At 44.4% G+C, this 24181-nt stretch overlaps 1 protein-coding gene across 1 annotated transcript in view; it reads right to left on the reverse strand.

Moving 5' to 3' along the window:
- The window catches only part of CHCHD6 (coiled-coil-helix-coiled-coil-helix domain containing 6), a 234171-nt gene that overhangs the window by 124993 nt on the left and 84997 nt on the right, over positions 1-24181 (reverse strand). Inside the window, exon 3 of the mRNA XM_056864341.1 lies at positions 17512-17595. Coding sequence (XP_056720319.1) covers positions 17512-17595 — 84 coding nt within the window. The remainder of the gene's footprint in view (positions 1-17511; positions 17596-24181) is intronic.

Genomic DNA, 24181 nt, shown 5'->3' on the forward strand with positions numbered 1-24181 from the left:
TTTTAATGGTCAACTGTATCAGACAAAGAAGTAGGTGTTTAAGATCCAAAACAAACCCAAATACAGGTTATTTATAGAATCCCAGGAGCACCTTTATTGTTAAGATGTGTTGAATTTATTGCTGATGTTGTGAAGATTCTATTCCTTATAAAACCAAGATAATTTGTCCTCATACTATGAAATTCGCTATAAAGGCTGTGGCTCTTAACCTTTAATCCAGTGCCAGCCACCAAGCATGCAACATTATTGTTGAATGCCCCCGAGCAACTACTAAAAGAGTGGACATAAAAACAGCAGTCTGGACAAGACAACTTTATATACATAGGTATATTTACAATATATGTGTAAGATACAGAGATCTCAATCGTACATTAAATAAGACTCTTGCCTTAGGGCTTCGGTCAGCTCCTTAATGTTAGGTTTGATTCCTATTTGCTATGCGGCAGTCCAGGTGTTGTGAAAAGACAAAGAATTGTGCTACTTTGCAGTGGGAATGCTGGGTTTATGCTCTGTGAATGTTCAGGGGTTAAGCTCAAACTTCTATTTCAAGTAGCCTGGATGAAAGAGAGAGTTAGGCTCCCTGCTGCCTTCCCCTATTCCAAGAGGCAGAGTCCGGGGCAATAAAACAATTTGTTGGCTAATTAGGTATTCTGAGTGGGAAAGGAGAGACCAAAGAGATCAAAAAAATAAAAGCCATGCCCATACTTTTTATTAAAACCAACTTAAAGGAAACAAAACAGCGTGCAAGTATTCAAGTCCTCCAAATATCTTCATTAGGCTGCTTGTCCAAAACCAAAACAAACAGGGAGAGGATAAAAAAAGATGTTTCAAGCCATGCACTGAAGGCCCTGGGCCACCAATGGAGCTGGTATCAGTTTCTCAGAAGAAGATGAGAAGAGAGCAGCATCTAATAGTAAATGAACTTTTAAATTTATTTACTGCACATATAACCTGCCTTTTTCTAGTGAAAGAGACAAGGCAGCCACAAATAATGCAGTTACTGTATGTGTGTTTTAGTTTGTTTTTAAGTGTTTTAATGATGCACTTTTATTTGGTTTTAATGGTTTTTAAGAAAAGTTTTTATTATGTATGTTGGGAGCCAGCATGGTATAGTGGTTAAAAGCAGTGGACTCTAAACTGGTGAACTGGGTTTGATTCCCCGCTCCTCCACATGAAACCTGCTGGGAGACCTTGGGCGAGTCACAGTTCTCTCAGAACTCTCTCAGCCCCACCTGCCTCACAAGGTGTCTGTTGTAGGGAGAGGAAGGGACGGTGATGGTAAACCGCTTTGAGACTCCTTACAGTAGAGAAAAGTGGGGTATAAAAACCAACTCTTCTTCTTCTTTTAATCTGTTAGCCAACTAGGTGGCCCTGATTAGGGCAGAAAGATAAGGTATAAATCTAAAACCACAAGAATTCATCTCTGTAGGAAATCAAGAATTTATTGTGCCAATATTGCATCGCTTGTTTATCCCCCTCTTGGATAAGGGGTACAAGCCATCTACATTTCACAGAAATCAGGTAAAAATTGCAAAATTACAAGAGTTTAAAAATTGGAAGCAGAAATTCCCTACTGATTTTTATTGACAGGGGAAATGGTTTCAATTAATCTATCTGGAGGCATAGCTGTTTTAGAAATTTTAAGTATGCCATTGGGATGCATCTGTTATGTATTTTTAATGTTATAATGTTTTTCAGTACTCATGCTATTCAGTGGACATGGTGTTCATTATATTATCAAACACACGGTAACACTCATTGCTTAGGGGATCAGTGAATTCCGCCCAGTATAGCTCCCCCAGGATCTCCCAAGTCCTACAGCCTCCTCCCAATTTTCTTTTTGATCATGTTAGTTAGTAAAAACATGGCAGGCCCATTGCTTTTACTCTTCAAATGATAGGTAGCTATAGTTTCCCAGCAAGCTTATATTTGATTTGCATTAGCTGATGATTATGATGAAGGGATTCTGTTGGATTCTGGATTTTGATTTTGTTCTGCTGGTTCTCTCTTATTTTACCTGCTGACTATCTTTGATGGTGATTATTTTATTTTGTATTTTATTGAAAGTCCTGATTTAAACTTAAATTTTATAAAAATTGTCAGCCTTTTTAATTTTACAAAGAAGCTGGATAGAGATTTTTCAAACAGAGCACTTGGAGTAGGCAACAAAAATTTGTGATCTGAGCTGACAAGTTTGGGACCTGCTATAAATAATTACAGCTGAATAATTTTAGGGTATAACGCCTGGTAAATTATTCCTTCCAGGCTCAAAAGGCAAGGCATATACTTTCAAAAGAAAGTTGAATGACATGCAGACACAATATGGGAGACTTGTGTAAAACCGATGAAAAGGTTCAGAACAGGACACCAGGCAAAAGCTACTCTCTGTCATTTTGTTAGATGAAAAATAAGTAGCAAATTAGTTTGCATTTAACTGATCTAAGAGAAGAAGAAGAATCCTTTCACATTTGTTTGCTTCATGGAACATATTCTCACTAAGTTTGTGTGGGGAACTTTGAAAGATGATGCCACAAGACAAACTGATAAGCAATACTATAATTGTGTGGCTTTAAAAAAAAAGATGCATTTCATAAATAAAAGGAAAAAGATGCATTTCATAAATAAAAAAAAGATGCATTTCATAAATTAAAAGGAAATAAAACAAATGGTTGTTTCTGTAAGTCTGAGGAAAACGCATCCAAAAATCTGAGCGAAAGGAAATGCATCTGTTCAATATTGTTTTGTGCTCTTTTCTAGGACGCAGTACTAACCACTGCCAGTGAGGGCACTGGGATAAATGGCCTATCAGGCTTGTGCAATAAGAAACAGCCTTACCAAACTAGCCACTGCCAAATCTAGGACTCCCTGCCAGAAACTAGTACTTGAGAGTGGTTCTAATGAGCTATGACAGGTGACCTCATGTCACCTCATTATCAATTATTTAAAAGGAGGCATATCAAGGATAGTATTACCTACCAGAGCCAAAACATTGCCTATGATAAATGCAAGCTATAAAACCGGTATGCCTGGAAACCTGAAAGGTCCCCCGCACTGGGAGGGTCCAGTGCAACAACCTGCTGAATATTAGTCGCCACACATTTGAGGCAACTCACCAATCTGCTCTCCCTGAAGGTATACTAATAATGCCTGGCCTTGTTATACCAATCGATACGAGCTTAAGTCAAACCCCCAATGAGAGGGAAGCATCAAACAAATCTGATCTAGACAAAATCTCAAGGTACAATCCTTACCAATACTGCACTCCTTAAGTCAAGTTGAATATTAATAGAAGGGATTTTGTCCTCAGAGGTGTTGGCAAATTAATCGCAGTAGGCACTAAAAGACTCAGCTTCCGGATGGAGTCAATCTGGGTTCACTAGGCTGTGCATCACAGCAGACGGAGGATGAATAGGACCCTTTGGATGAGGGAGGGATGCAACCTCCCGCATAAAGAGTTATATTTCTCAGCCTGCTTATATGCCTGTGCTGTCGAGGTTTTCTGTGATTTTTTCATGAAGTTCTCTAGTAAAAAGCATAAAAAGTACTCTAACACAAAGAAAGAAAAACTAGCTACTATTACACAAATAGAAAATGCATTCTTGGATCATTATGTATATAATAAAATCTTACATGCATATGGAAATCCTTCTGCTCTGCCCAACATTCTAGTCTTCCTTCACAAATGACGTCATACTCTCTCCTCTCCCATCCTTCAATGATGTCACAATCTCTCTTCCCTCACCATCCTCATTTCCTAGACCTTTTCTGTGCATATGGGAATGGAGTTTTACAGGCACTGCCACAGAGAGAAGCTCCTGCCATACTCACCTCAATCTCAATTGCCTCTCTGTGATAAATGAGCCCTAGGGATTTTGTGGTAGGTCCCAAATGGGTGAGGAAAGCCCCTGCAGAGCATCCCATGCCCGCTCACCTAGGAAGGATGATGCATTCTTCATTGCACTTCAAAAGGGCAGTACCATACTGGCATTTTCTAACTGCATCTTCCAATTCTATCAATCATTCAGCTAGTTACTTGGTATCTCCCCACTAGCATCCCATGCCTATCCTGACCCATCTTCCCTCCTTCTAGCACCATTCTTCTCCTAGACCTTAAAGTAAGCCTCTATCCTTCCACACCACACCTTTCTTTCTAAGACCAGATGTCATAACAGATACCACAGTTCTGGAGGAGTGGGGAAGAAATCTACAATCTGGTCTGTAGGATACCAGGCCTTTACCAGACTAGCTCTTCACTAACAGTATCCCATATCGTGCCTTTGTTTGGCACAGTTTGGCTGGCTGGCTTACTCCTCTTTGAATGAGGTAGGCTGAGAATGTTAATCATACAGGTACACAACAGATGCTTTGCATGCAACAAATTAATCTGAGACAGCAATGAGAACTTTGTAGTTTAGAAGAATTCTATTTTTTTTCCATTATAAAACGTGTCCCCCATTGATAAAGTACCAAGGTTACATAACATATATAAAGACAAACTGAGCCAAAAAGTAAACTTTTTTCAAAAGTCTCTCCTCTTCCTACCTGAAATGTTCTCATCGATTGCTGTTTCCCCAATGAAATACTCAAATAGGCTTAGAAAGCTTCATTTAAACGCTCCATCTCCTTTGCCAGCAGCTTTATGTGATTAAATGTTTTGTTTTCTATCATCTCTCTAGCACTATTTTAGATTTTTCAAAAAAGTTTCCAAGCCTGAGAAATATCCCCTTTGCCCCTTGATTCTGTAAACTTGAGGCCTTTGGTTCTAACTGTAAGACTTTCAACAGGTAAGGCGCCAGGACTATCGCTTGCAGACTGGTTCAAAAAGAGGGCACAGCGTGACAAGGAAAAATACCTAATTTACTGGCTAATTTTAGTGACTAATGCATTTCTTCCTTCCCTCTTCAGCCACGTCTACATTCGCAAAACCACATAATACAATGCCTGGGGAAAGCTTTCTATTAATTGGCTTTATAGGCAGCTTTACTCAGGTTCTTAGTTGCATACAAATCTCAAGGTCTTTCCCCTGTACAAAGAAGCGGACTTTCATCTTCATCTGTGCTGCCTATACTAGTTTACAAAATATTTTGAAGGGTAGTACTAGTGCCTCACAAGGCTGGTATATAATTCCAGGGACAAGAATCATAATTCGCCTACATTCAGGCCCAACGTCAATCATTTTCCAGCAATTTCTATCTTAGTGGTCCCCAAACACGGGAGATTGTCAGCAGCTGTTTAAACCATGGGCCCCTTCAAGGCTATTATGTTTTCCCCACATGGACAGGCTTATGTGATTTCCCTGCTATGGCTGCTGGTAAAGCTCAGCAGCAATAGGGCTTCCACATGGCAGGTTTCCCCGTCGTTTCCCTGCCCCAGTACCCCAGCAGCAGCCACCACCACCTTCCCCGGGGCCACTGAAGCTTTTGCAATTAAAAAAAACTAGCCCTAGAATATTGCTGTATCAATATAAAATTATACCAACGTGTATACCAAATTTTCTTTAAAGTAAGTCTCTAGCTCCCTCCCTTGCAGAGATATAAGTGGAAAGGAATACCTCTGCAACAGAAGTGGCTAAAGACTTACTTTTGTAAAAAGTAAAAGCTGGTGATTCAGAGAACCAGGTACACATACTTATATCACGTTATATCAATATAATAATATTCTAGGACTGGTTTTTAAAAGAATAAAGCAAGCCCGGCAAGGGGAGAAAATGGCCTCCATGGGAAAAGGGAAATGACTGCCACAGAGGGTTGCCAACCTCCAGGTACTAGCTGGAGATCTCCTGCTGTTACAACTGATCTCCAGCCGACAGAGTTCAGTTCAGCTGGAGAAAATGGCCACTTTGGCAATTGGATTCTATGGCACTGAAGTCCCTCCACTCCCCAAACCCCGCTCTCCTCAGGCTCCATTCCAAAAACCTCCTTCCAGTGGCAAAAAGGGACCTGGCAACCCTACTGCCACATGCGTGGGAAAATCTGAACTTTCCCACCCACATAGCAGTCATCCTGGTTTTATTGTAGTCTTCCCAACATTTTGGAGGAAACCAGATTTGAAAAAGATTGGAGAAAACCTGGAGAAATCCCAGGAGGTGCACAAATGCACAAAGATGCAGAGGGGAAGCAGAAACAAAACCCACTTCCCAACAGCATTGAACTTGATGGAAAAAACCCATGCAGGAATGGCCTGTGTTTCCTCTGCTTAAGTGATTTGCCAATCCTCAGCAGAGTTATATCCTCCCTAGTCACAGGCTTAGAAAACTGTACCGCTGCCAATATCTTCCTGACAACCACCTAACAGTGCCATCCTAAGCAAAGAGATATGTCCCCTTGCCTCTCACTGTCTGAGTTGCCAATTTTTCCCTCCTGGCACAACACTTCTGTCTTTTACACTTGCATAATGACAGAAACACAGCAGGTCAAAACATTTTCCCATCTGGGCATCAACATGTTGCCCAAATGTTGAATTGGTGCTAATCATGCATCCAGCCAGCACCGTAGTCCCTACAGTTTACAAGAACTGCATCACTTGATCAAGCAATAAGCATAGGCAACACAGCCACTTCATGCCTGACTGGTCAAACCATTACTTACAAAAATACTGTACTTTTAAATTCTTTTCCTGCCTTATTCTCTAGAGACACGATAGCCATTTTGAAATTCAAATGAAAATAGTAGGGACACCACAGAGTTTTACCACCTGCACCAAATCAATGAGCTTCTCTGAGAAAATATCTATGAAAAAGTCAGTGAAAATGGAAAGATGTAGGGGTATTCATTGGAACAGATCAGTCTAATGCAGCTGCTATTTGAGTGTGGAATGGGTAAATGCTCACCCATCTGGATGGCACAGGATAGACATGAACATATCAAGCTATTTCAATCAGAGAGGAACTCTGGTCCCAGAGCTGTAATAAGGCGCACAAAGATGAGGGGTGAAGAAAAAGTATATCATAACTAAAATAAATGTTGTGTTGTTATTACTCTTGTTATATTTTATTTACCTTTCTACCAAAATAACTACTATGAAAGCATAATGTGCGCAATTTTATATTCTTGCCATGGGTACAAAAGTAGCTAGTTACGGTTCTGACTAGTCCATCTGGTTTTGTACTGTCCACTCTGACATCAGCTCTCCTGCAGAGAAAAAATTTCCCCAGTTGCTGCCATCTGAGATCTTTTAAGAGGGGACATCAGATCTCCAGCAACCTCAAAGTCTCTCTTGCTCTGAAAAAGACAGAGATGTCTCCACAAATTATTTAATTCCTCACCAAATAATGCATCTTTATTTATATCTATATATCTAATAGCGACATGTGATCCCCATCTGCGGATACTTAAATCCACAGGTCGGGACCACACAGATGCTAAACAGACTTTTCTGCAAACTTGGAGGACTTCCCAGGTTTGTAGAAAAACCTGAAAGGTTTAAATTTCCCCCAAATCAAAATAAAATATATATATTTTTTTAAAAAAGCATTGGTTGCAAGTGTGCAGACAAATGCATTTACGTACTTTGCTTCTGTTGAAGTGGTGACAGCTGCTTCAGGGATCTATGTTGGGCCTGGCTGCGGTGGATGCTGGAAGCCACTCTGGGCCTGGCCATGGTGATGGCACATGCCAGGAGTTACATCAGGCCCAGTTGCAGCAGCAGACACCAAGAGATGCTACGGGCTCAGAGCAGTACCTAGACACCGCAGCTGCAGCTGCCATGGCCAGGCTCCAAGATGAGTGGCTAGCCTAGAGTTGCACTGACTCAACAATGAAAGGGGGAGATGGGATTCCCCCCTGCATGTTTCACAGCCCCCCCTTGTTATTTATATGCCACACTCTCAGCTTCTGATCCCAAAATGGTTAAACTATAAATGATGTACTTTTTTTTACCTCTGAACATTGATTAGCTGCCTTTAATAAGTATCTTTTCCCATCTCAACATGAAACTTTGAATGGAATACACTTTATTATGTGACAATTATAGTTAGAATTAGCCTGTTTAATCCTCACCTTGGCATTGTTAATTCAATTTAGATTTACCTAGTATCACTCACTGCAGCAATTTATCTTTAGCCATTTGTGGTCTTGATATATCCAAACCAAGTAAACCAATTTTCATATCAAGTACAGCCGCCTTCAGACAAGAAGAAAAGCGGGGAATAAATATTTTAATAAACAATGTTAATTAAAAAGTATAAGGAAACAACACCGGTGATTTTATTTCTTTCCTTGATCAAATACACCAATCTAACCAAATTGCAAAAAGTAGCTTCTGGCAGGCATTCCCATTTGACTTACATGGGGCTGCTTGGAATGGGGAAGGAGGGGAACAAAATGCCTGAATGGCACTGAAATGCCAAGCATCCTGCACCAGTTTGTTCTCAAGCAACCATAAGAGAGCAGCTGGCGCAATGCCAGTTGTTCTAGGTCTACAGCATAAATCTCAGCTGCATCAAAAATAACTAGTAGGCTCTCTAGGAATCCAAAATGGTTCACTTTATCCCTTTGATTTACTCGATACCTCAGCTAGTGAGTGCATGCTGTTTTCCAGTTAAGCAAATTATTAAAATAAGAACATCTGGATTCTTAGAGAGGATTTTCCTGCCTCTATTTTGTTAATCCAGTATATTTCTGGGTCTGAATTGGCCCAGTTACAACCTCTATCTTTGAACAAAATGGATTTTAGCCCCTGATTCTGTGTAATTTGCCATCAGAAACTGGCTTTTGCAGAGATTGCAGTAATACAGCATCAGGTGACTTCAGTGAGGAACACATAACTACAAGTAGCTAAAAACATTGGGAATCATATCTTAATAATGACAGAAAGTGTTCATTTGGGGGAAGGAGCAACAGAAGATTTCTCCCACTAGGTGACAGCAACTGCATTTGGCCCTGCATATTATGGGGTAAAATGCATGGATTCCTGGATTTTTTATCTTATTTTGTGTGATTGTTCCAATGGCTTTGAGAAAATCTGTGGATTCAGCACAAGGAGCCCAGAATTTGGTGTGTCAACTGGAATATTAACTTTGCCAACGGAGGTAAGATAAGCAATGGCTGAGAAGCTCTGAGTACCAGATTGCGCAGGACTGGATTCCCCACATAAGGGGAGGGGGAAACCCCTCAATTACTTGCATGCACAATCATGCTATTCAGGAACACTTTTCATTGAGCCCCCACATGAAGCTGCTTATTAAAAGTTTCCAGAATGCACTGCTGACTGCTGAGAAAGCAAAAAGTCCCTAAGAAACAGGTGCACACCTGCAACTCGGACAAATAAGATGACCAGTCTCATGATCAATGTGTAGAGTTCTGACCAGCATATTGTTTTGGATTACTGGAAGATGTTATGGGCATACGTTTTTACAATCTCCTGCTGTTAAAGTAAACAGTGAATGATGGGGAAATTAAGTCTATGCCATTGTCTCCATCTCTGAGGAGTGGGGTGCCACCACAGTACCATCCCTGCTCAAGGGAAAAGTAGAAAAATCCTGGAGGAAGGTGGGCTTGGGAGCAGCCTTTTCTCTTGGGCCTGTAGCTTTTTCTGCTTAGGGTCCACCTGCTCTGAGGATGCTGTTTCTTGATGCTTCCCAAGGCCTACCCCTGCCCTCCCCTCATCTTAAGTCTCAGGAGTCTGAAGGTTGAGAACCCACAAGCCTCTGATAGTCCTGTCTCCTCAACCATCCTGGTTCTTTGGATAGGTAGCTAGGAAACTGAGCTAAAACTATATGAGTAGGAGGGTGATAGGGTGGCAATTAACAGTTTAACGTTTAGACTGGCAAACATGCGCTACCCTTGCTCCTATGTTTGTAACCTTTTGCTTCCAGTGTACTTACAATGCCTAGAGGTTTATGGTTCATTTCTCTTCTACTTAGTGTGTCCTCTACTGGGTACTGGTTTAGAACAATAATGCAGATTTGTGTTTTATTTGCTCATGCTTATGGACTACCTGTTGATGTATTCCATATTATTTGTTGTAGCCATATACATGGTCTGGAGACCAAGTCCTGTGAGGAAAGGCTGAAGGAACTGGGTGTGTTTAGCCTGAAGAGAAGAAGACTGAGAGGTGGTATGATAACCACCTTCAAGTACTTGAAGGGCTGTCATATAGAGGATGGTGCCGAGTTGTTTTCTGTTGCCCCAGAAGGTCAGACCAGAACCAATGGGCTGTAATTAAATCAAAAGAGTTTCCATCTAGACATTAGGAAGAATTTTCTAACAGATAGAGCAGTTCCTCAGTGGAACAGGCTTCTTTGGGAGGTGGTAAACAATCCTTTCCTGGAGGTTTTTAAGCAGAGGCTTAAAAGCCTCTGTCAGCAATGCTGATTCTATGACCTTAGGCAGAAGATGAGAGGGAGGGCATCTTGGCCATCTTCTGGGCATGGAGTAGGGGTCACTGGGTGTGTGTGGGGGAGGTAGTTGTGAGTTTCCTGCATTGTGCAGGGGGTTGGACTAGATCAGAGCTTCTCAAAGTGTGGGCCGCGTAATTGAATCTTGGGGTCGCGAAAAAGTTGCCAGCCCCGCCACCCCAGCCCCTCTCGCCAAGCGCTCCCTATAGACCAGGGGTGTCAATCATAGGGCCCCGGGCCGGATCAGGCCCAAAGAGGGCTTTTATGCGGCCCACAGAAGCAAGGTGCCCCCCTCTCCCCCAATCCGGGCTGGAGCGTGCAAGCTGCCCCAAACCTGCAAACAGCTTGGTTTACACGCTCCAGCCCAGAGCGGGGAGCTGGCTGTGCTGGGGGAGGGAGGGACCTTCCCAAGCTGTTGCGTGAGCCGCCAGGGCTGAATAGAGTATGTGGCCCACCAGCATAACGAGGTTGCACGTGGCGCCGCGCTTCGCAGTTGCTTAGTCGCAGGGTGGCTGGGCCACCTGGGTGCAGTGTAGTGGAGCCAGTGCGGGACCCAGCTCCCTGCGCAAGCCCCCAAGGCAAGGAGCTGTCATCCAGCTGTGTGGCGTGGCTGCCTTTGAGTTGCTGCTTATCGCCAGCCCTGCCGCCTCCTTGCTCTTAGGGACAGCTGCAAAATTGGGTCCCTCCTGGCCTCCTTCCCCCTGGCGGTGAGTAGGGGGTGGAGGGCAGGCATGCTTTGGCATCCCTGCATCTGGTGCTGGACCTGGAATGCGATTATTGGGGGGGGGGGGGATTCAAGGGTTCTTAGCCAAGGGATATTTCTCTTTCACACTCGTCTCTATTTTTCTCTTCCTTCTTTCTTTCCTTCCTTTTCTCCTCCTCTCTCTGTCCTCTCTTTCTCCCTGGTTCTCTTTCTTTCTTCCACCCCCCCCCCCACTCTCTGGTGCTTGCTTGCTTTCTCTGCCCCCCTCTAGTTCGTTCGTTCGTTCGCGCTCTCTTCCCCCGTTCTCTTTCTTTCTCACTATCTTTCTCTCCCTTTCTTTTTTATTTCTTTCTCTCTTTGTCCCCCTTTCTCTCTCTCCCTCTTTCTTCCCCCTTCTCTCTCTGTGTTTCTCTCCCCCTTCTTTCTCTCTCTCAGTATCTGTCTGTCTATCTATCTATTTCTCTCTCTGGTTCTCCCTTTCTTGGGATGTACTGAAACAAATGACAGGATTGTCCATTAGAAGCAATGGGAGAGGCTGCACAGCCCACTGAAAATAATGGGAATCTGGGAATTGACTTGCATGGGCTCCATTGAAATACATTACAGCACAAAAAGAGTTGCAAAGAAATAGTGGAATGGAATTTCCAGTAAGGTCTCTAAGCCCAGATACGCTACTCTGGGACTGGAAGGACAGTATCCAGAGTGGAATGAGGACCCCTGGGACTTGCACAAGTGTTCTGGGACTGGAATGACAGCCAGGCGGGAATCCGGTTTGTCTCCAGGCTGGGAACTGATTCCCTTCCTGATTGTTGCAGATGAAACCTAAGCTAAAGGCACAGGTGCTGGGCAGGCTGGAGTTTCTCCTGGTCATTTGGCAACCCGAGTGTAAAGTTGTATGGGCTGCCAGGCAGAGCTTTGTCTGGCTGCAGAGCACTCTGTTTGCATTTGGGGAGGGGGAACAGAGCTGCCTCCATGTGTACCCCCCAAGACTGTCTGAGAAAGGTGGGTACCTGTCCTCTGGGTCTTCACTTACTTGGTGTTGCTTGGGGTTGAAAGATAACTGAATCCCCCCGCCCCGATCTCTGAGGCAAAAACGCGGCCCTGGTGAGCATCTGCCCTCCTGAAGCTAATCTTTTTTCTCATGGGAAATGGGATTCCTTTGCAGCAGGCGGTGGTGGTGGGAATACAGTGAGGCCCTCCTTTGGCAAATGGGGGTGGGTGGGGTGGAAGTGTTACACAACATAGGATTTCTGTGGGGCCGGTAAGGCATGTCTCCTGATTTGTAACTTTTTCAGCCCCCTCTCTTGAGTGGACAGATCAGGAGAATCCCAAATGGAGAACGTGGGTGTGTGGGGAAAGGTGGGGGGGGACTTTTTTTTCCCCAGGAAGAGCTGCTCAGAGCAAGAGGCCAGATGCCTTAACTGGAGTGGGTGGGGACTCTTTTTTTGGGGGGGGGGAGATTCTCAGATGACTGCAGCCTGTTAGGCAGGGTGTGCATACTCCTGCCAATGTCTTTCATCTGAACCACATTTTTCAGGAGGATGCTTTAATTAAAAAAGGGATATTGTTGTGATTTTCATGATGGTTGATATATGGTTGGTATAGGAAAAACCCCTCCTTGCCCAATGTTGCAGTCAGTCTAAATTGGACCTCCCCAATGGATCCAAAGTGAGAAGGTGTGGCTTCTCATCTGGACTCTTCCACTTGTTTTGTGGCTGACAGGTCTGTTGCGGGCTTAAAGGTAAGCGTTGCCTTCTTGCCAACTTTCCTGGGGATGGACCCTGAGCCCATAGCTCCTGTTTGCCACAGGGGTACCTTTCCCCAGTGAAATCCAAGAATGCTTTCTTTGAATGTTCAAGGTGCTAGTTTTGACCTTTAAAGCCTTACACCAGGTGTGTCAAACATAAGGCCCGCAGGCCGGCTCTGACTCCTTGAGAGATCTTATCTGGCCTGCGAGCCGACCCCCCCACACACACACACTCCTGATCTGGGCTGGCGAGGCATGGCCCTGCCCGACCAAGTGACATTTATATCATAGCCAGTCCTCATAACAATTGAGTTTGACACCCTTGAGCCAGCTGAAGCACTAACACTAAAAGCAGCCACACAGCTAGAAACGCAAAAGATGGCAATTACTGATCGTGTGGAACAGCCGAATATTAAACAGCCCCGCACACATACACCCTCAGTCACTAAGCACTACGAAGGGCAGGTTGTAACTTTTTTTCTGCAGTATAAACACTTTTCAGGTGCAGTCTCAGTAAGGAAAAAATCCATCCTTAAAATCCTTTAATAAATGGTATAATTATAGGTACACCAATGAATCGTTTTAAAATAATTTTCTTTATGATTTATTATCAGTAAATGTTTGGTTTGTATACCAATTTTATATACCTATATCCCCAGAGGGGTCCCCTAAAAATTTATTGGGCAAAAAGGGGTCGCGAGTGGAAAAAGTTTGAGAAGCTCTGGACTAGATGACCCTGGTGATCCCTTCCAACTCTATGATTCTTTTATCTTTATGATGGTTTTGTATCCATGCCTTTTCTCATGTATTCACGTATCATGCATCTTATCAGTTTGCAGTTTGCTTTGGTAGTGTATCATGCAATTTGTGTGCGTTATGTACCATCAAAGCCTTTTCAAACATACGGTGACTCTATGAATTAATGACCACCAAAATGCCCTATCATTAACAGCCTTGCTCAATTTTGTAAACTGAAGGTTATGGCTTCCTTTATGGAGTTGATCCATCTCATGTTGGGTCTTCCTCTTTTCTTGCTGCCTTCAACTTTTCCTAGCATAGTTGTCTTTTTTCCAGAGTCTTGTCTTCTCTTGATGTGACCAAAGTATGATAGCCTCAGTTTAATCATTTCAGCTTCGGGGAAAATTCAAAATTGAATTGATCTAAACTCACTTGTTTGTCTTTTTGGTGGTCCATGATATCAGTAAAACTCTCCTCCAACACCACATTTCAAATGAATCAATTTTATTCTTGTCAGCTTTCTTCCTTGTCCAACCTTCATATCCATATATATCTTATCATATCATACTAAGGGAATACCTTAGTATGAACTCTTTTCATCTTGGTATCTAGTGACACTTCCTTACACTTAAGGAACTTTTCCAGCTCCTTCATGGCTGCTCTTCCCAGTCTCAAATCTCCTTTTGATTTCTTGGTTGCAGTCTCCCTTTTAGTTGATGATTGAGCCAAGAAATATATTATGCAATAGTGTCTTCCAATGAACTGTTCAATTTGTATCAGTACACTTTGGAGTCTGTGTTTTCCTACTGAGTTGTGTACCCACTGGTGTGATAGGAACCTAGAGAAACAGAGGCCTCCTGCAAGGGGACCAAATTTACATGCTCCCTTAAACATTGTGAAGTTTTTTCCTCCCTTACTCAATGTGTGTTCGTGGGGGGGGGGTCCCTCTCTGGATTTTCCAGATAAGAGGGAGTAACAGAGGTGACACAAATCCCACAGAGTTAACAGGAATTATGCCACCTTTCTGTTTGCTCTTTTAATCTCTCTCTCCCCAAATGTGTGGGGGGTAGAAGGGCACCACGATGGCAGCTCTGCACACACAACATTAAAATTATTACCCATAATAGAGCACCACTAATAAGCAGAAGCTGTGAACACTGGCCCTCATCTTTCACCCCCAAAAAGCACAGATGGGGTAGAGGGAATTATCCTCTTCAAGGATAATTTGGACCTCTGATTTCCAAGCTGAATCACCATCTTGCCTTTCACCCGCACCCAACCTCCCACAAACGCCCTGAAGAACCTAGCTTTGTAATTCCAAAACATCCATCCGTGACAATCTAACCAAACAACAGCTGTTCAGAAGTTTCCCCTTCAACTTATCTCCCACTGAACCTCATTTCTTTCTAAATGGATTAAAAAGTTCTAAAGCAGTAGCTACAGAGCCAAAAAGGGGAGGGGGGAGAGTCAAGGTCTGTGTGTATTCAACAAATGAAAGCAGTCTTATATAAAAGCAACAGCTAATATAAAAGATTGTTCAGTACTGCATTTTCCATCTTTCCAACCATTATAGGAATAAAATTATCCATGGAGAAGATCGAAAATCTTTTTCAAAACTAATACAATTAAGCTTTATTACACTGTTTCAAGTACATTTCTCTCCTCTCCCAGCCCCCTCCATCTTCAGCTCTAATCTAGGTTCACTCTATAACAGTTGGAGGCATTCTTCTATTTTATTACCAGCAAAATGCTGGTGTTTAAAGGTTAGAAAACTATCTATTGCTATAAAGTGAGGAAACAAAACACGCCCTTAATATTGCCTTGCCATAGTACACAAGACTGGGGGGAAAGGGAGAAAAAAATATCAACACGCAACAGGGCTGAAGGGTTTTATCACCATCTTTAAGCTCTTGCAAACAAAGCACGCGTCAGCTAATATGAAAATCCTATTTTCAGCCCAATACCATTCATGTTTACTCAGAAGTAAGCCTAAATGAGTTCAATAGGATTTGCTTGAATTTGTTAAAGGACTGCATGTTTAGAACAGCAAAGGAAGTCAAAGAATACAACTGGGAAAGGGTGAAAATATATTAAAAACAAACAAATAAAGATCCAGAGACACGAAGGGCAGTAAGGAGCACAGTTTCTCTGTGACCCATAAAAGAGAGACTGATAAATTTACAAATATTCCCAGTCAGTTCTACTTTACAAAACGCAAAAAAGGCACAGCATGAGGCCAAAAATTTGCAATAAATAAATAAATAAATAGAAAACTCCCTCTGTCTGCGAACATATGGACAACTGAGATAATTAGAGCAATGGTTGGTGGATTGCTTGAGATTTGATTGCACATTCCCTATTAAACATAAATGGAGTTAAACTCAACCAACATTGGGTGGTAGTTTTAATCGTTTGTTTTTTAATTAATTACACAGAATAAAAGCAGCTAAGTGCACATAGTGAACCGGCTCATGAGCATGCTTTGCCATTAGCAGCAACAGAGAATGAACAAGAACTCATGGCACATTGGTGTGGAGGTAGAGGAACTATCAGATCTGCCCTCTCTGTTCAGGCCATAGTTTTGTGCTCTTATTCTTGCCTTCCTCCTATGTTATGGTCACCATAACAAGTTCTTCTGTCCCTTGGGGAACCATCTCACTTTATGCCATGGATGGCAAGCCTGTGACACAGATGTCACAGACAGACGTTTAGGACGCCCCTTCCTCCCTCCCATGCTGTGCTGCTGTCTGCTTCTTGGCTCAGTAGACTAGAGGCAAAGTCAATACAAGGCAAGAGAGTGGGGCAGAATACATTCTCAGTATACATTGTGTGTGTGCAAAGTGCCGTCAAGTCGCAGCCAACTTATGGCGACCCCTTTTGGGGGTTTTCATGGCAAGAGACTAACAGAGGTGGTTTGCCAGTGCCTTCCTCTGCACAGCAACCCTGGTATTCCTTGGTGGTCTCCCATCCAAATACTAACCAGGGCTGACCCTGCTTAGCTTCTGAGATCTGACGAGATCAGGCTAGCCTGGGCCATCCAGGTCAGGGCCAGTATACATTACAGTCGCACTATTTCAAATTCTGATCTGGCTTGTTGCACACTTGTCAAAAGACTGGCAGCCAATGGTTTGAGCAGTTTTCCTGCTGCACATATGTAGTGCTACTGAGAGTCAAAAACATGAACCCTGTTAAGAGGCCTAATTGCTTTATGGTTGTGGAATATTATTCTTCACACATTTATTTATTTTTAAAGACAAAAGTTAGTGCTAATAGCCTGGAAGAGAAAAGAACACAGGGGCTTCTAAGGAACAGCACAGTTGTTCCAATACCTTTACCCTATCAATTTTTAAAAACTCATCATGGTAAACAATTAAACAGAGAAGTAACCCCCGCATGCAGGGAAGAGATTCAAATCCCTAAATGGATTTCCAAAGGTCATTTCAGGCGGAAAAGATGCTTGACTGTATCTCTTTAAATCATGTTCATTTCAAAGGCTTACCTAGCATAGGAGCAGACAGAAGTTTGGGGCAATACACTTTGATTCCAGGAGATAAATTAATAATAACAAATTTAATTCACATGTATAGAATGATCTGAGGTTACTTTAACAGGGTGTTTTTTTAAAGCCACAGATATATTTTTTAACAAAGAGAATTTTTAATAGGTAACTTTGCTTTCAACTAAACCCCATAGTGAGAAGAGGGCAAATAAGACTGTAAATTGTAAACTAGTGGGGGTTTCCCCCCCAAAAAATTCATCCAGTTAAAAACCAATTATCTTCTAAATGTGAGCTGCTTAAAAGGTTCAGATTGTGAAGCAGTTTAACAGTGTGTGATGGGAGGTGGGCCCTGGGGACACATAACAAGGGCTGGCAGTTCCAGGCTTCAGCACAATGGTTCTCATTTCTCTTCCTGGCTGATCCACTCAGACCGACGTCTGATCCAGTTAGTATTCAGCCGCTGCAAATAAGAGACAACGTAGCCTCACCTTCTGCTCAATGCGGGCCAACTGCTCCTTATAGAAGTCATCCCTCTGTTTCAGCTCTTCTTCTTTCCGCTGCAGTTCCTGGGACTGTGAGGAAATATAAAGCCAGGTGTTAAACCACACGAAGGCCAAAAATGGGGAAGAAAGAGGGAAGATTGGGACAGGTGAAGGGTGGAAAGAGATCTGAGTAAACCGTACTACACCAGACAAGTGGCAAGGAAATAGTAAGAGCTCCTTCCCATATGAACTACATATCAGGGTGTATACTATCTAATTCCAGACTGCGCCTGGAGTTCTAAAAGGCTGGCTCAGTGAAATGTTTTCTGCCGTTCAAAAGTTTGGCAAGGTAAGCAGCCTGAAATGCTCTGACTTCGGCTGCCGCTCACACCTCTCCTCTCTATCGCACTTTACCAAGTGGAATGGATGGATCTATGCTTTGCAGCAGAACGAGGGAGTTCTCCTGAAGTGAGGGGATAGCACAAAGGGAGATAAGTTCCCTGTCTTGACTGTAGTTTGAACAAAGGACAAGAGGGGGAGACAGAACAGAAAGAAAGACTACAACATACCATTTCTGCCCTATCCAAATGCCTCTCTGTGAAGCCCACCCTCCACAGTACCCTCTAGCCAGCCTTCCAGCCTGGCTCCCCAGAGCCTCAATGGCCTCAGAATGGGCAGAGGAGGAGCTGTATTGTGTTCCCAGCTTCCTTCCCCTGACTGGCAGGTTCTTTCCAGCACAGAACCCTGCAGCCTGTCTCCTTGGCCTCAGCTAACTGCCTCATTTAAATGGAAGTTACTCCACCCCCTTTTTTCATCACCCAATAGGGTCTCTCCTGACCTCCACCCACCGTGGGCTCCTTCCCCAATCCACCTGGCTTCCTTTCCAGATTCCTTGTCTTTGCTGAGTCCTCTCTGCCTCCCTCTGACCAGCCTTGTTATTTGTGGAAGAGGCTGTCCCCACCCCCAGGCACCTGCCTGATCTCCTAAGTCAGCGTTTGCACCGGGAGGTGGGGGAAATGGGACACACCTCCTTAGGCTTGTTTCCTGGCACATCGGCTCTGTCCTCCTGTCTGATGTTCTGCTGCGGTTCCTGATCTCCGTTTCTCCCTCGTACCTGCTGCTGTCCCTGCCAAAGGAAGGGAGGGTGTCTGCTTAAGAGGACTAAGGGAGTTGAATGCCAACCTGGGCATGAGCTGGGTAGAACTGAGATGAGCTGACACACCGGGGAGGAACGAGGCGTGGCCAGAGAGGTCAGGAATGTCCGAGACACCTGGCACAGCGGGCATCTCTGGACACTCTCACTTTATTCTAGTTAACTTGTCATTTGTCATAGTTCATTCCAACTTGATCCCTAGAAACCCAGGCTGCAACATATGCCATTTGCTTTTATCAAGTGGAACAACTGCAGCATGGCAACATCCACTTGGAAGCTAATCTTGTGAAAAGATTCCACATACCTGAGAGCCAGAATGGTGTAGTGGTTAAAGAACGGTGGTTTGGAGCAGTGGAGTCTGATCTGGAGAACCAGGTTTGATTCCCCACTCCTCCACATGAGCGGCAGAGGCTGATCTGGTGAACTGGATTTGTTTCCCCACTCCTGCACACGAAGCCAGCTGGGTGATCTTGGGCAAGTTACAGCTCTGTTAGAGCTCTCTCAGCCTCACCTACCTCACAGTGTGCCTGTTGTGGGGAGGGAAGGTGATTGTAAGCCGGTTTGAGTCTCCCTTAAGTGGTAGAGAAAGTTGGCATATAAAAACCAACTCTTCTTCTTCTTCTTCATATGGTACCCATTACCCCTGAACAAAACCATGTGGATCCCCTGCCATCATGTGGATCTTCTCAGCACAACGACAAAAATGGGTAATGTGAGCTAACCATTGTTTTAATAGCAAAAGACATACATTTAATTTAATATTATTTATCAACCATTATTATTATTATTATTTGATGCCACATTAACTAAATGCCATTCCCTTCGAATGGCATTACAAAGTGGAAGAGCAAACTCACAAGGGCTTGTGGAGTCACTGCATTCCCCCCTATACCTTATTCCCCAAACTACTTCTTTCTGGAAGTTCTCATATCCTCTGCCATCACCCTGTTCTCCTTCCCACTTACCAACCAAACTTTCTTTGCCCCCTGACCCCAATCTTCAAGTTTTATTTATTTACTTCATTTATACCCCATCTCTCTTCCCAATGGGGACCCAAAGCAGCTTATAGCATCTCCTCTTCTCGATTGTATCCTCACAACAACCGTGTCAGGTAGATTAAGCTGAGACAGAATGACTGGCCAAGGTCATCCAATGAGTTTCCATGGTAGTGTAGGGATGTGAATCTGGGTCTCTCAGATCTTAGTATTCAAAAAGGGCAAGAGTCCAGTAGCACCTTAAAGACTAACAAAAATATTTTCTGGTAGGGTATGAGCTTTCGTGAGCTACAGCTCACACGGCTACCCACTGTCATCTTAGTATGACACTGTAACCATTACACCACACTGGTTCACAGCTTTACCTCTTCCCATCCCCCGTCAGTTTCTTCCTAGGTGAGTTATATGGTGGCCACTGCCAGGCCTAGCCAAGTCACGCAAGTTGTGTGAAGGCTGTTGCTGGGCCCATGCCAAGTTGTGTGGCATCAAGTCATCCAGCAGCCGCCACCACACTTGGATGAGTTACACGAATTGCATGCTAGCAAATTGCTTGGTGGCTGCTGCTGAGCCCTGCTGGTGAGTCCTCCTCAAGGGGAGGAGCAGGGGTGGAGGTCAAGACCAAAATAGCCCTGGAAGCAGGGAGCAGGGGTGGAGTGCAAGGCCAAAATAGCCCCGGAAAGAGCCATGATCCTGCCTTTTATTAACAGAAACCAATGTTTGAAAGCTGGTAATATTGTTGGGGCTGCCTAGCAACCCCATAATGGCCACTGAGATCTCAGATGGCATTCATGTTTTAATGGTACTGGATTTGCTTCTATTATCAGGGGTCCCCCCCTTTTTTTTAAGATTTCACATTTTTCTGCAAACCTGGAACTGTTCTCAGGTTTATAGAAAGATCTCTCCAATTTATTTCATTTATACCCTGTCCTTCTCCCCAATGGGGACCCAAAGCAGTTTACAGCATTCTCCTCTCCTCCGTTATATCCTTACAAAAACCCTGTAAGTTTGGTTAGGCTGAGAGTGTGAGACTAGCCCAACATCACTCAGCAAGCTTCCATGGCAGAGTGGGGATTCAAACCTGAGTCTTCAAGATCCTAGTCTAATACTAACCACTACAACCACACTGTCTTGTCTGTTCATGGCTCAAATCTTGGGTTTAAGTATCCAAAGACGAGGCCATGTTGAGAATTAAATATATTGATAGCACAACATTTGTTCTGTAATGAACAAATCTTTATGCTTTTATTTTTCCATACTTGTATCCTGTTCTTCCTTTAGAAAGCTCAGAATTATATACATGGAGCTTCCTGGTATCTCCCATCCAGGTACGAATCATGTCCACACTCAACAATTAGAAGTCATTAGGGGGTTCTGAAGCCATTAACAGGAATCAATAAATTATTGGGGCCCTTCCAAATAGGAAATTGTGCAGCTTCCAAACCTTCTGGGCTCTTCTTTTCCTATCAACCCTCCTTTAGCTGGATCATAAACAGGAAAATCAGGAACCAGCTGCTGGTCAGACTTTATAGATACTAGAGTAATTGACTTGAGGGCCAGAGAGGACTTGAAGGGAGCTAAAAGAAGCAAAACTCAGTTGACACTGCTATGGTAGCACATGGGAACACTGCTTCACAGCATGCATGCTGTGCCAACAAATAAGGGAGGAGGCTGTGGCAGATGTAACTCGTCAAGGGAACCAGTATCCCTCTCCCTCCCCAGGAATGATTATGATTAAACAGCCTGAGCAGAAGTGTTCCCTGTGAGCTCAGATTTGTCATTTTATGGACAACTGCCATAATAAACAAGAAAAATAACGTGAAAATTCAAGTGGCCAAATGTTTCCTTCTGCCTTCTTTTCTGGTGAAAGACAGACAGCGGTATTGCACTGAACTGCCACTCCTCCATCAGACAAAAACATTGTCTGAGCAAATCCCCCTCAACAAGGAGAACTCTGACCCCGACAGGGAAAGGAAGGTTCCCAGGTAGGTTTATCAGATTCCTATTAGTGCCAACCGCATCCAATCTCTCCGCATTCACACCATGTAAGGTCATCAAGGATACTGTCAGCAGTTAATAAAAATTAAACATCAGATATATCATTCTTTTAAAGAGTATGATTTGACCAGTTTCTTATTTAAATCAGAATTACACGCATGAATACAGTTTCCCAGGAGCTGAGTTCCCAGGCCTAGGTATGCGACCTTGGGGGGCAGACAACACAGTACAGAGACAGAGGCAATAACGAAACCGAGATAGCAGCCTGACATTCTGCTCCCCTCAAGACCCCCTCCCAGTTCGCAAGGGGGCTGGCCTGTTCGGGTAAGCAATGTGAAAGGCGTCGACGAGGTCGGGGGCGGAGACATCCCGTGCGCGCACCCATTCGTCATAGGCAGGGGGGAAATGTTTCCAACGAACTAGATATTGCAGATTGCCATGGTGAATACGGGAGTCAAGGATCTTGGAGACTTCGAAGTGTTCTTCCCCCCCCACCATGATGGGTTGCGCAGGCGGTGGGTCCGGATGCCACCGTGGAGAAGCAACATGGGGTTTGAGGAGGCTTATGTGGAAAACAGGATGCACACGCCTCAAGGATTTGGGGAGAGCCAGTTCCACTGTGACAGGGTTTATGACCCGAGTAATGGGGAAAGGGCCAATGAATTTGGCGCTGAGCTTATGGCACGGTTGGGTGGAACGGAGATTTTTGGTGGAAAGGTAAACTAAAGCACCCACTTGCAGATCACCCCCGGGGGAGCGATGTTTGTCAGCTTGCGCTTTGTATTTACGTTTGGCCCAGTCGAGGTTGCTAACGAGCCAGGGCCAAGTGGTACGGAGGGCGTGTGCCCAGGAGGCAATGTCGGGGTTCCCCTCCCCCTCTACATCATCCGTAGGAGCGATGGGACTGAAATCTTGTCCATACACAGCAAAAAACGGGCTAAAACCTGTGGATTGATGCATGGCATTATTGTAGGCATATTCTGCTAAAGGTAACAGTTCCACCCAGTTATCCTGGTGGTAGTTAACATAACAACGCAAATAACATTCAAGTACAGCATTGACACGTTCAGTTTGCCCATCAGTTTGAGGATGGTATGCACTAGACAATCCCTGTTCCACCCCCACCAACTTGAGGAAAGCTTTCCAAAACTTAGAAACGAAACCACTTCCGCGGTCACAAATTATTTTACGCGGAAACGAATGTAAACGAAAGATATGCGTTACGAAGAGGCGGGCCAGTTTCTGAGCAGAGGGGATCCCTGCGCATGGAATCAAATGTATTTGCTTAGAAAACAAATCAGTAACTACCCACAACACAGTTTTACCCCCACTGAGAGGGAGATCAGTCATGAAGTCCATAGCAATCACTTCCCAAGGTCTGCTGGGCGTTTCAAGAGGTTGTAGCAGTCCCGGGGGTTTGCCCTGCGATCGTTTCGCAGCGGCACAAACGGGACAGCTGCGGATGAAGGAGTCAATGTCGGAACGCATTCCCCCCCACCAGAACTGTCTGCGCAATAAGTGAAGGGTCTTCAGAAACCCAAAGTGCCCAGCTGTTTTGGCTCCATGAGCTAAATGTAAAACGTCTTTCCGGAGAGCTTTGGGTACATACAATTTTGAGTCTTTGTACCAGGACCCTCCTTGTTCCAAAACACCAGGAGGTAGGGTGTGAGCGGAACGTTCTAAAAGGCACTGGTCCCGAAGGACAGTTAAAAAGGATTCGGAGATGGGGATTTTGGAGGGAGCCCCCCCGTCGGTCATGGAGATCTGAGAAACAGTTATAGGGCTAGTGCTTACGTGCGGCGGCGCGCAGACTGCAGGCGGCTGAGCGGTCGGAGGGGTAGGAGGGGCGGGAACTCCGGTCTGTTGCGGTGGCGGCTGGGCAGCCGGTTGGGCTGGCGGAGCTTGCGAGTTAGGGAAGGTGTGCTGATGCTGGGATCGGGTTTGCACAGCCAGCATAGGTAGGGCCCCACGTTGCATAGGGGTGAACAGAGAGTTGGTGGGTCTTTCGAGTTTTACCGGATATTGTGGTAAACGGGAGAGGGCATCCGCGAGAACGTTCTGCTTCCCAGGGACGTGCTTCAGGGTGAAACGGAACTGAGCAAAGAACTCCGCCCACCGTTGTTGTTTCGCCGATAGCTTATGGGACCCCGTGAGGGCAGCTAGATTTTTGTGATCGGTCCAAACTTCAAAGGGTACTTTAGACCCTTCCAAGAATTGCCGCCATAAGGTCAGTGCATGATGAACTGCAGAGGCCTCTTTCTCCCAGATGGGCCAGTTTAATTGAGCGTGCGCAAATTTTTTTGAAAAGTAAGCGCAAGGGTGAAGAAGACCGTCCGGCCCTTGCTGGAGGAGAGCCCCTCCCATGGCTACATCGGAAGCATCGACTTGCACAATGAACATTCGATTTGGGTCTGGGTGCCGTAGCACCGGTTCTGAAGTGAAGAGGCGTTTGAGGGCCAGAAAGGCGGCTTGGCATTGCTCAGTCCATAGGATTTTTGCGGAGGGCAAGGCAGCCGAGCTTACTTTTCCTTTA

Source organism: Euleptes europaea, chromosome 1, assembly GCF_029931775.1.
Source record: "Euleptes europaea isolate rEulEur1 chromosome 1, rEulEur1.hap1, whole genome shotgun sequence".
Classification (NCBI taxonomy): Eukaryota; Metazoa; Chordata; class Lepidosauria; order Squamata; family Sphaerodactylidae; genus Euleptes; species Euleptes europaea.